Raw genomic sequence first — 12,525 nt, 5'->3', positions numbered from 1 at the left:
TCACTTTCTAAGAAATCCGGCCACCTGTTTTTAACCAGTCTCTCACATATCTTCGCAACCACACTAGTGAGTGATACCTGTCTGTAATTTAATGGGTCCGCTCTCTTGCCTCCCTTAAAAATCGGTACCGTACTATGTTTGCTCTCTTCCAATCTTGTGGTACCTTTTCTTCACTCAGAGAGGCACTCATTATGGAGTGCAGTTTCTTTGCAAGCCTTCACCCTCAATTACCTCCTCCACCCTAATGCCTTTTTTAACCATTAACATCACACCTCCTCCCTGTTTTATTTTTCTGTCTCTCCTCCATATGTTGTTTGCACCTTCTCCAATCCCCACCACCTCAATTGGGTCACAACTTCGTTTCCGTCAGCCCCACAATATCAGGTTCTTTGTCTCTCAAATAGTCGTTAATTCTATCTACGATGAAACTATTCCATTAATATTCGTATATGTCACTCTCCACCCTTTCTCCTTTTCTGTTAGTTTTATTCCCTTCTTCCTCTCGACCCTATGAACTATTTTCTCACTTTCATATCCATTACTCTCCAAAAAAACTCCCTCTTCTCTTCTTGCGATCTCTTCTCATATAAATCACGAACCTCACCTCTAAAGGCGGCTTTACACCTGGCAATTTGCGGCTGGCAATACAGGCGCGGCAGCATTTTTGGTCTGGGTCTGGGTCTGGGAGCTCTTATCGCGGCAAGTTCTCTGCAGCTGAGCGTGTCCGTCTTGTATTGCCGACTGGCGGCCAGGTAAACAACATGTCGGCGCCAATAAAACAAGAAATGACAGATGCAGATAACAAGATTTGGAGCCGGGAGGCCGAGGTGACATTGCTAGAGGAAGTGAGACAGCATCGACACTTGTGGGACCCACAAGATAAGCTCTACAAGAAGCAGAGTCTGCGCAAAACAACTTTTGATGGAGTGGCAGCAACATTGCTGGAAATGTTTATCTCTTTGCGAGATATCGAAGGAGGTATAAGGAACGGTTATTTTCGTGTATTATATAATCACACTATGTAATGCCTGGGAGTTGGGATGGCATGTTCCTCCCTTCTCCTTTGTTGTTAAATGCAACAATAAACAATCAGTCAATCAATCAATACTACTTATGATAAAACTCGTTTACTAAAGTATTTCTACAATATTAGGCTGATGGACCAAACTCATTGTGGTTTTAAGATATGGTAGTAGCCTTTTGGGGGGTCTGGGGTGAATTCATGCCCTTGCATTTACTAGCAGTTTACGTCTTGATGCTCCCGGCGGCTCCTCCCACGTGTGAAGGTACTTTCTCCCGAGCACCCAGACGGTCTAGCTAGATCGTCGCGGCTGTATTGCCGGCCAGGAATTGCCACGTGTAAAGTGTGTGTGTGTGTGTGTGTGTGTGTGTGTGTGTGTGTGTGTGTGTGTGTGTGTGTAATTCACCACGACCTGATCACGAGTTAGACTCGTAATCACCAGCACATACCTTCCTGACATGAGCAAATGCTCTTTATAGTCGATCTATGGGCACTGCCAGGACTCTCACACACCACACACCCCATTCCCCTTGCTCAAGGGGGACAGTAACCACTCCTAGTCAACAGAAAGAATCCGGCTTGAGCGGGGCTCGAACCGTCGCCCTGTCAGACCGTGAAGCCTGGGTGTGTGTGTGTGTGTGTGTGCGTGAGAGAGAGAGAGAGAGAGAGAGAGAGAGAGAGAGAGAGAGAGAGAGAGAGAGAGAGAGAGAGCAACTTCAGCTGGCCGTGCAATAAGCCGGAGAGCCTTACTGCACCCACACCTCACTATCACCTGTCATCCTCGTCCATGTAGCAGTAGCTATCCAGTCTACTCTTAAACCAAGCTATCGTCGATGCACTAACTATGTGATTGCTTAGTCTATTCCATTCCAGAGAGAGAGAGAGAGAGAGAGAGAGAGAGAGAGAGAGAGAGAGAGAGAGAGAGAGAGGCGGGCCACACCTGTCATGGAGGTGGCGGAGCTTGAGAGCCAGCCGTCAAATCAGCGAGGAGTGCGGCGCAGGGCTAGAAAACCGTACCTACCTTCGTAAATATATAAAGGATGTATAAAGGAATTGTACTGTACTGTAGTCATGCCCTGCCTGTGATTCTCCCGTCTCTTCCCTGCTGCAGGATAATGTCTGAGGGCGGCAGTCGGGGCGACGTGGCAATGAGGGCGAACGAGAACGTCCACAGGTCGGGGGTCACGCCGGAGGAGATGGCGGCCGGCTACGACGAGTGGTCCGAGAATTACGAGGAGATGGTGAGAGAGAGAGAGAGAGAGAGAGAGAGAGAGAGAGAGAGAGAGAGAGAGAGAGAGAGAGAGAGAGATTTACATAAATATACATAGAAAATCAGACCACACAGACCCCATGGTCCAGACTAGGTGGTCTGTCCTTAAACCTAAGTGATTTTACATTAAGCAGATGGCTCCAAAACGTTGCTTTTCTTCTCTAGTTAATATTAAGTTCAAGGAAGTGACGGTTGAGCTTGTTTTTAAAGGAGTCAATCGTGTTACACTGGACCACTGATGGTGGGAGCTTATTCCATTCTCGCACTACAACGTTGGTGAAGAAAAATTTGGTGCAGTCTGAATTTACTTGTCTACATTTGAGTTTTGTGCCATTGTTCCTCGTTCGCAAAGTGTCATCGATCATAAACAATTTTGTTCTGTCTACATTCGTGAAACCATTAAGTATTTTAAAACATTCGATCAGTTTTCCTCGGAGGCGACGTTTCTCAAGAGAACATGTTAAGGGTGGAAAGCCTTTCTTCGTAAGATTTGTTGCGCAAGGAAGGGATCATTTTTGTTGCTCGACGCTGAACACCTTCTAGTTTAGCAATGTCCTTTGCATGGTGGGAGACCAAAACTGTACCGCATATTCCAAGTGGGGTCTGACTAAACTATTGTAGAGCGGAAGTATTACATCTTTATTCTTGAATAAAAAGTTTCTTTTAATGAAGCCCAACATTATGTTCGCTTTATTTGCTGCATCGATGCATTGATGTGAGAATTTGAGGTTTGACGCGATTTTAATCCCCAGGTCCTTAACGCACTGAACGCTTGTGAGTTTAACGCCGTGTATTTCGTAATCGAACTTCTTATTTTTTGTTCCAACTTGAAGGACCTGGCACTTGTCTACGTTAAAGGGCATCTCCCATTTATCAGACCAAGCTGAAATTTTGTGCAAATCCTCTTGGAGGCTTTGCCTGTCTTCGTCAGTAAGAACCGAGTTACCAATCTTTGTGTCGTCTGCAAATTTACTAATGTGATTATTGAGTCCAACATCCACGTCGTTGATGTAAATAATGAAGAGCACTGGGCCAAGAACCGAGCCCTGAGGGACGCCACTAGTGACCGGCGCCCACTCTGAGTTAAATCCGTCAATCACAACTCTTTGTTGTCTGTTGCTCAACCAATTCGCGATCCATTTTTTTACTTGACCGTCAATGCCTATTTGCTTTAATTTATAAAGTAATTTATGATGTGGGACTTTATCAAACGCTTTCTGGAAATCAAGATAGACTACGTCCACTGATTTGGTTAAAAGGTCAGTAGGTTTGACAGGCAGGATCTTTTGTTACGGAAGCCATGTTGTGAATCCCCAATTAATGAGTGGCTTTCGAGGTAACTCACAAAATATGTCTCTAATTATGCTCTCGAGTAGCTTACCTACAATTGAAGTTAGACTAATGGGTCGGTAGTTACCTGGTATTTTTTTGTCTCCTTTCTTAAAAATCGGTGTCACGTTAGCCTTTTTCCAATCCGAAGGGACGATGCCTTGTCGCAAGGACATATTGAATACGGTAGTGAGGGAGGAGAGTATTTCGCTCTTTGTTTCTTTAAGCAGTATAGGATATACTTTGTCGGGTCCTGGACTTTTATTTGTTTTAAGTGAATGGAGAGCTTTAAGGACTTCATCGGTTGTTATTTCAAAATTAGGCAATGCATGCTCGAGATTTACAATAGTACTGGTGTTGGTGGGAGCGAGAGGAAGACTGTTAGTATTAAACACCGAGGGTCGTTATAACAAGGTCGAGTATATTATTTTGTCGAGTTGGCTCAGAAACCATTTGGCTTAGATAATTTTCTTCTAGAAATTCGATCATTCTATGTGACTCGCCTTCTGTACCTGACAGTGTCGCCCAGTCGATATGGGGGAGGTTAAAGTCTCCTAATATCAGTGAGTCGTTGTTATTAAGTGACTGCCTTAAGACGCTGTACATTTCAAGGTCGTCATTGAGTGATTGCCCGGGAGGTCTGTAGGTGACAGATATATTTAAATTGACTTTTGCAATGTTTACTCGCACGCACAAATGTTCAACGTTACTGTTCCCCGGTGTTTTGTTAGTGGGTTGCAAATAGCTTTTGACATAAAGGGCGACGCCACCGCCTCTACGGTTTACACGATCTTTGTTGAAGAGTCTGTAGCCATCTATGTTGTATTCGGAACTTAATTCAATATATGTGGTGTCGATAAATGTTTCGGTTATAGCAATTATGTCAAAATTTTCTGTTAGAGCAAGACATCTCAGTTCATCAAATTTGTTCCTTGGGCTACGCGCATTCAAACTAAGGATTTTTAAGTTATCTAGAGGCTTGGTAATAGAGGTGGTGGTACTTGCGGGATCACGGTTACGGGTTTGTTGCGATGCACGGCGTCTATTTACACGGGCGGTGGGGGACGTGGCAGTGACGCGTTTTTTGCTCGGATGACACGTACTGCGTCGTTGAGGAGCCTTCCGAATCTGGCTGCCCCGATGGGAGAAAGGTGCAATCCGTCCCTGTGGAAGAGCTCACTTTGTCCATAGAAATTGTCCCATGCGTTTAAGAACTCCACGTCAAGCTCCCTACAAAGAGTCTGTAAGCGGTTGTTTAGGCTGAAGGCCTTACTGAAAAAGTCGCCCTCCGCCCAAGTCCGTGGTAGAACTCCTGAAATCAAAATGTTAGGGGATTTAGACTTATACTGCTGGATGAGCCTACGGTACTTCTCCAGGAGTTCCTCAGACCGGGTCGTGGTGAGAGAGAGAGAGAGAGAGAGAGAGAGAGAGAGAGAGAGAGAGAGAGAGAGAGAGATGCCTTCAGTACCAAGTGCCTACGCAGAATCATGGGGTATCGCTGGAATGATTTTGCGTTATACCGGCGACTACTCCGTGAGGTCCGGGAGTGAAGTGATGCGGCCCCTGGGGTACACACCTGTAATCACCCGCTTCCCCGTCCCCTTAGATGATCTGGAAAGGCGGGTACCGTGGCCCCGCCATCACGCTGGAGGAGGCGCTGCGTTGGGTACCCCAGCGGCGAGCCAAGGCCAGGTGCTGGACGTGGCCGCCGGGACGGCTGCGTGGGCCGCGAACTCCACCGGGAAGGCTTCAGGTGGGTGCCGCAGGGCCGCAGACAGGGGATGTCCGGTCACCATACTTAAATATCCTCCAGTCCACTGCCTTCTGCCTGCCAGTGCCTCAGCCTCAACACGAGTCCAACGCCAAGAGATGAAGACGATGTGTTGGAAATTACAGCAGCTTGTGTAGAGGCAGGGCCGCTGGGTGGGAACTGGGAGCGGGCAGGAGCGGCATTACTATAGTCCATCGACTCTAACTTAAAATGGAGCCCTGTGGCTTGGCCCGGGGAAACCCCCATTGTTTACAGATCTAGCGATGACCTGCGCATGACGTTTTGTCTCACTGTTAGTCTGTACGTTATTTATTTATGGAATTTACATACATTCATAATACGACTGCGTGGTGTTATGAATGGCTTGGGATTAGAGGGATTGATTGATTGATTGATTTAGAGTTTCTTTAATGGCGCCGCAACATCTTGGTCATATGGCACCGGAGTAATAAAATGGAAGGCAAATAATTAAAATAATCTAAGGGTGATATATATTATTAGGAAGATAGTTTTGAAATGGTCCATTCAGATATAGCACTAGTTTGAAATATAATAAAATGTTTATTAAAAATGCATTAGTGAAATACAAAGAACTTTCTATGAAGAGACCCTACAAGAGATGGAGGATGCCCATCTCCTGCAGATACCCTATGACGTCATGTCCAGGGGTGAGCGCCTTTTCTCCCAGCATTAGGGAAAGGGAAACATTCTCATGTACATCACAACACCGGGAGAGGTACTGCTCTCGCAGATCGGGCCGACAGTTCAAGCCAACTATGAGTATCGTCTGAGCTCAAATAAGCCTCGGAGGCTACTTAAATACTTCGATCATCGGTTCCCAAACCGAAACAGAATCAACTTATTCACTGCCTGAAGACTAACCATATTTACCATGAAAGGAATAACAATAGTGAAGTGTTTCCTTTCATGAAATAATAACTAATTGTTCTTGCTGAATTACAATTAAAGAGCAAGGATTATTTAATTTAACCGATGGAAACAGAGAGGAAAGCCACGCCATCTGGCGAGATAAATTCAAAATATCGCTTCAGACCCACGTGGTTGGTTTTCTCTCACTCCACCACCGGCCTTCACAAAGTAAAGACCAAGGCACCGCAGCCCAACCATTAACTCGGACGCAGTGTGCCTTCTGTTACCTGACTCGAGGGATACTACACCCGGCAACGAGACTTCAGAGACAACAGTATCTTTTGAAACCCGCTTCTCAGCTAAGTGCCCCCAGCAGTTATTTGAGACAGATAGATTTTTACTACACGGATCCGGTAGGATTATTATTTGTTCGGCTGTCTGGAGGTGCTTGTTGGATACCTTCACCACCTAATGGCTGGTAAGCACTTGTTTCTTTGGGATTGTCTGACGGGTGTGTTATTCACTTTGCGAGTGACCTAACTGTTGGGTAGGGTAAATTTACTGATTCCCAACAACTACTACTAATGCTATAACTTCTAATTCTAATACTGCTATGTACTACTACAACTACTACAGCCACTCCCACAGGCACATAGACGCTGTGGACCCGTCGGAGGGCATGATGAAGCAACGGGAGACTGGCATCTATACCAACGACTTCCTGGAGTTTATCGGCAGCGGACACTCCACCGTGCCCAAAGGTATTAGTGATTTGTTTTTTTACATCAAAGGACACGGCTCAAGTTCAACAAGAGTACAAAAAAAAAAGTCCGCTAGTCGCCGCTCCCATAAAAGATAAAAGTAAAGAGTAGCCAAAAGAGAGGTCAATTTCGAGTGGAGAGGTGTCTTGATACACTTTTCTTGAAATAAGTCAAGTCATAGGCAGGAGGAAATACAGACGAAGGAAGGTTGTTCCATATCTTGCATAAGGGTTTTGGATAGTATAGGGATGAGCATGAGTAGAAAGTCGTGTGCAGCGGGGCCGCGGGAGGGAGGGAGGCTGCAGTAAGCATGTTCAGAAGAGCAGTCATCATGAATATATCGATAGAAGATAGAAAAAGAGGCAACATAGCGGCGGAATTTAAGAGGTAGAAGGTTGTCAGTAAGAGGAGGAAAGCTGATGAGACGAAGACCCTTAGACTCCACCCTGTCCAGGAGAGCTGTGTGAGTGGAATTATTGTTATTGTTGTTGTTTCATATTTAAAGATTAATATACGTATTTTTCTTCTCTCTCTCTCTCTCTCTCTCTCTCTCTCTCTCTCTCTCTCTCTCTCAGACACATACGACCTGGTGGTCACCTCGGGTGGTATGGGCGAAGGTCATATCCCACTCAGTGGCCTCGACGACCTGGTGCGCGTCGCAAAGAACGGTGAGCGAGCGTGCGTGCGTGCGTGCGTGCGTGCGTGCGTGAGAATGTTTTTACAACAAAGGAGACAGCTCAATGGCGCCAAAAAAGGAAACAATAATATAAAAAAAAGCCCGCTACTTGCTGCTCCTGATAAAAAAAAAAATCAAAAGAGGTGGCCGAAAGAGGGGTCAATTTCGGGAGGAGAGGTGTCCTGATACTCTCCTCTTGAAAGAGTTCAAGTCGTAGGCAGGAGGAAATACCGATGAAGGAAGATTGTTCCAGAGTTTACCAGCGTGAGGGATGAAAGAGTGAAGATGCTGGTTAAATATTGCATAAGGGGTTTGGACAGTATGGGATGAGCATGAGTAGAAAGTCGTGTGCAGGGGGCCGCGGGAGGGAGGGAGGCATGCAGTTAGCAAGTTCAGAAGAGCAGTCAGCGTGAAAATAGCGATAGAAGATAAAAAGAGTCAACATCGCGACGGAATTTAAGAGGTAGAAAACTATAAGTTGGAAGAGGAGAGCTGACGAGACATGTGAGATGCATACTCCATACGAGGGCGGACAATGCCCCTATATATAGATAACAACTGTGCGGGGGAGAAGAACTGGAGGAGACGATACAGAACGCCCAACCTCGAGGAAGCTGAATTAGCGTGAGTGGAGATATGAAGTTTCCAGTTGAGATTTTGAGTTAAGAATAGACCGAGGATATTTAGTGTTGAAGAAGGTGACAGCTGAGTGTTGTTGAAGAATAGGGGATAGGTGTTTGGAAGATTGTGTCGAGTTGATAGGTGGAGAAATTGAGTTTTTGAGGCATTGAAGGACACAAGGTTTCTTTTACCACAATCGGAAATGATAGACTCCAGTCTGGAGTCGTGTACTTCCTGTTGGGATGGCCTTCTATTGAAAGAAGTTGAATAATGCAGAGTGGAGTCGTCGGCGTATGAGTGGACAGGAAAGTTTGTTATTGAAAGAAGATTATTGATGAATAACATGAAGAGAGTGGGTGATAGGACAGAGCCCTGTGGAACGCCACTGTTGATAGGTTTAGGGGAAGAACAGTGACCGCCTACCACCGCAGAGATACAACTGCCGGAAAGGAAACTGAAAATAAAGGAACAGAGAGAGGGATATAATCCAAAAGAGGGTAGTTTAGTAAGCAAAGTCTTGTGCCAGACTCTATCGTAGGCTTTCGATATGGCTAAGAGAGGATGACCAAGAGTCAGTTAAGAGAGCAAGAAGATCGCCTGTAGAACGCCCATTGTGGAACCCATACTGGCGATCAGATAGAAGGTTAGAAGTGGAAAGGTGCTTTTGAATCATCCGGTTAAGGATTGATTCAAAAGCTTTAGATAGACAGGAAAGTAAAGCTATAGGGCGGTAGTTTTAGGGATTGGAACGGTCACCCTTCTTAGGCACAGGCTGTACAAAGGCATACTTCTAGCAGGAAGGGAAGGCAGATGTTGATAAACAAAGACGAAAGAGTTTGACCAGGCAGGGTGTCAGCACGGAAGCATAGATTTTAAGGACAATAGGAGGCACTCCATCAGGTCCATAAGCCTTCTGAGAGTTGATGCCAGAGAGGGCATAGAAAACATCATTTGGAAGAATCTTAATAACGGGCATAAAGGAGTCAGAGGGGGGATGAGTAGGAGGAATATGCCCAAAATCGTCCAGGGTTGAGTTTTTACAGAAAGTTTGAACGAAGAGTTCAGCCTTAGAGACAGATGAGACGGCAGTGCTGCCGTCAAGGTTAAGGAGAGAAGGGAAAGAGGAAGAAGTGAAATTGAAGGAGATATTTTTGGCTAGATGCCAGAAGTCACGGGAAGAATTAGAAGAAGCAAGGTGTTGACATTTTCTATTGATAAAATAAGTTTTGGTAAGTCGGATAATATATATGGCACGATTCCGGGCTGACATGTAAAGGTCATAGTTAGCGTTGTGAGATGCCTCTCTATCTTTAACAGCACGAGAACAAGCATGATTAAACCAAGGCTTTTTAGCATGAGGAGTAGAGAAAGAACGTGGAATGTGTGCCTCCATTCCAGAGACAATCACCTCTGAGATGCACTGGGCACACACAGAGGGGTCTCTCTCCTGGAAGCAGTAATCATTCCACGGGAAATCGGAAAAGTACATCCTCAGATCGTCCCACCGAGCTGAAGCAAAATGCCAGAAGCATCGCCTCTTCGGTGGGTCCAGAGGATGTACAGGAACGATAGGACAGGAAACAGAAATAAGGTTATGATCGGAGGAGCCCAACGGAGAGAACAGTTTGACAGAGTAAGTAAAATGATTAGAGATAAGGAAGAGGTCTAGAATGTTGGGCCTCTCTCCAAGACGGTCGGGAATACGTGTAGGGTGCTGAACCAACTGCTCTAGGTCGTTGAGGAGAGCAAAGTTGTAGGCTTGTTCACCAGGCTGGTCAGTGAAAGAGGATGAAAGCCAAAGCTGGTGGTGAACATTGAAATCTCCCATGATGGAGATTTCAGCGAAGGGAGAGTGAGTCAAGATGTGCTCCACTTTAGAATTCAAATATTCAAAGAATTTTACATATTTATAGAGTTAGGTGATAGATAAACAGCACAGATATATTTAGTAATAGAATGAAAATGAAGTCTTAGCCAGATGGTGGAAAATTCAAAAGAGTCAAGGTCGTGGGCACGAGAGCAAGTGATGTCGTTGCGCACGTAGGCGCAGCATCCAGCTTTGGATTGAAATTTAGGATAGAGATAGTAGGAGGGAACAAAGTAGAGGTTGCTGTCAGCAGCCTCAGAAACCTGTGTTTCGGTGAGGAAGAGAAGGTGAGATGGTGTTCCACAGAATGAAAATTAAAACGAAGACCACGAATGTTGCAAAAATTGATAAGGAGGGGGTTCGAAGAGTTTTCAGGACACCTCTCAAGTCGGCAGCCAGAATGGGAGTCCTCCCTGGGGGAAATTATGGTCCCCCCCTTCCCCCCAGGCGGGGACTCCGAGGCATTGTTATTTTTCGCCATTTATAATTTTGAATTTTGGGAAAAGGTGTGTGTGTGTGTGTTGTGTGAATATAGTGTGGTGTAGAAAGAGAGAGGAACTGTCTTTAGAGAGCATGCTGAACTGCTCTCTGGTGTTGATGAGACAAAAGGGAAACGGTTAGTAAGGACATGGGAAGGGTATTTGAAGGGCTTCAGCATCCTCCTCGCTTCTCATATATCCTCACCGGGAGTAGTTCACGCCTATTCGGTTGGTGTCTTTCTACCTACTCCTACTATAGGATCGCTAAACAGTTCATGGTAATCCCAGCAACTTTTACGAGAGGCTTTTCAAACAGGCGAACTTAGGCGCCGTTTAGGATGGGAAAGAGCCTACATAGAGACTTCAGATTTGCATGGAATAAACCTTGAGGCGGTCTTCCTAAGGTGGGCAAGACGACGCGCCCCCTAGCGTATGCCCCAATGATTAACTTATTTCCTCCTCTCCGGTACTCCAGGAGGCTTCGTGATCATCGTGATGCGCCATGAGCACCTACAGACCGTGCCTTCCTACAAGGACAAGCTGGAGCCTTACATGGACCAGCTGGAGGCGGACGGGAAGTGGAAGAAGGTAGGGAGCACCGTTGCCAGATTATCGTACTCAGAGCATAGTATTTACCGTTTTTTGACACCTAACTATTGCCAAGAAACATCAGGAATTAACTATTTTAACGACAGATATAAATGAATTTAGTTATTGAGCCCCAGGAGACGGTTTTGGGGTCGGAAGTTGGTAAATATAAGAGACTGAGTACAACTATCTGGCAACGTTGGTACAAGAAAACATTTACTCTAATCAAGGTTTCTGTCTGGCGGGGCTGTTCACTGTATGGGCGCCTGTCACGACACTGGTATAAGGAGATGGTCAGGAGCTGGCCAGCGGGAGAAGGTCATGTATTTGAAATGATGGTCATAATTCCTTCAGGTGGAGCGGCGCACCGTCCCAAACTATTTCTGTGACAAGGAGGGTCTCGTCTTCGTCTTCCGCATCACTAAGCCTGAGTGAGGAGGAAGAGGAGGGAAGGGAAAGGAGAGAGATGAGGAGGAAGAGTTATAGTTGTGCTGTGCCAAGGCCGTCTCTGTGTAACAGCCTTGGCTTTCGTCGCGGCACCCGAGACTGAGGTGTGAATTATCGAGGTCTGGCAACCTGGTGTCATGGCGTCTACGATGTTATATGATAGTCTACGCATAGGACACATTTGTCAGTCTTAATCATATTATTGAAATTGTCGTAAAAATCTCTTTTAGTTTAAAGGCTGAGGCTGCAGAATGCTTAACCTCAGACCTTGCTATCATCTCCAATTGGGATAAAAGGAATGTCTGGTCTGGGTCTTGGGGTCTTGATGATGTACAGACATGTATATATATAATAAACGGGTGTTTAATTCCCCTCAGGATCATGTTAATCTTTGTTTGTTTCTCAAGTTAATTTAAGTGATTACTCTTCCTAATTTTAAATGTGTCTGCTGTTCCTAATTTTAAAAGCGTCTGCTGTTCCTAATTTTAAAAGCGTCTGCTGTAGCCCTACGTGGCGCAATGCAGAGGAAGTTAACTTATTTAATCTGAAAGTAAAGTGAAATGATCATAAAGTAAAGTTAAGTAACAGAGTAGTGAAGTATATGTGGCAGGTAGCATGTGGAAGGATGAGGTGGAACGAGAGAATAAGATTAACGAAAAGAATAAAAACTCTCGCCCCCATCCCTCCCTCCTCCATACTTCCTTCCTCGAACAGAGTCGTCCGCCACTGGAACAGCCTCCCCGCAGAAGTAGTCAGTGCGGAAACGATCAACTCCATTTCCACTGACAGTAACTTTACTGCGTCGGGAGTGAACTGAACGTATCC

At 45.5% G+C, this 12,525-nt stretch overlaps 1 protein-coding gene across 5 annotated transcripts in view; it reads left to right on the top strand.

Moving 5' to 3' along the window:
* Positions 1 to 2,031: 2,031 nt before the first annotated feature.
* The window catches only part of LOC127002527 (uncharacterized), a 119,043-nt gene continuing 108,549 nt past the window's right edge, over positions 2,032 to 12,525 (top strand). For all 5 annotated transcript variants that reach the window (XM_050868595.1, XM_050868596.1, XM_050868593.1 and 2 more), the window contains exon 1: positions 2,032 to 2,195. In XM_050868595.1, the coding sequence (XP_050724552.1) occupies positions 2,062 to 2,195 (134 nt within the window). In that variant the 5' untranslated portion in view covers positions 2,032 to 2,061. The remainder of the gene's footprint in view (positions 2,196 to 12,525) is intronic.

This window comes from Eriocheir sinensis, chromosome 23 (genome assembly GCF_024679095.1).
Source record: "Eriocheir sinensis breed Jianghai 21 chromosome 23, ASM2467909v1, whole genome shotgun sequence".
NCBI lineage: Eukaryota > Metazoa > Arthropoda > Malacostraca > Decapoda > Varunidae > Eriocheir > Eriocheir sinensis.
Note: the sequence above shows the minus strand (reverse complement) of the source record. Positions and strands in the feature narration are given on the sequence as shown.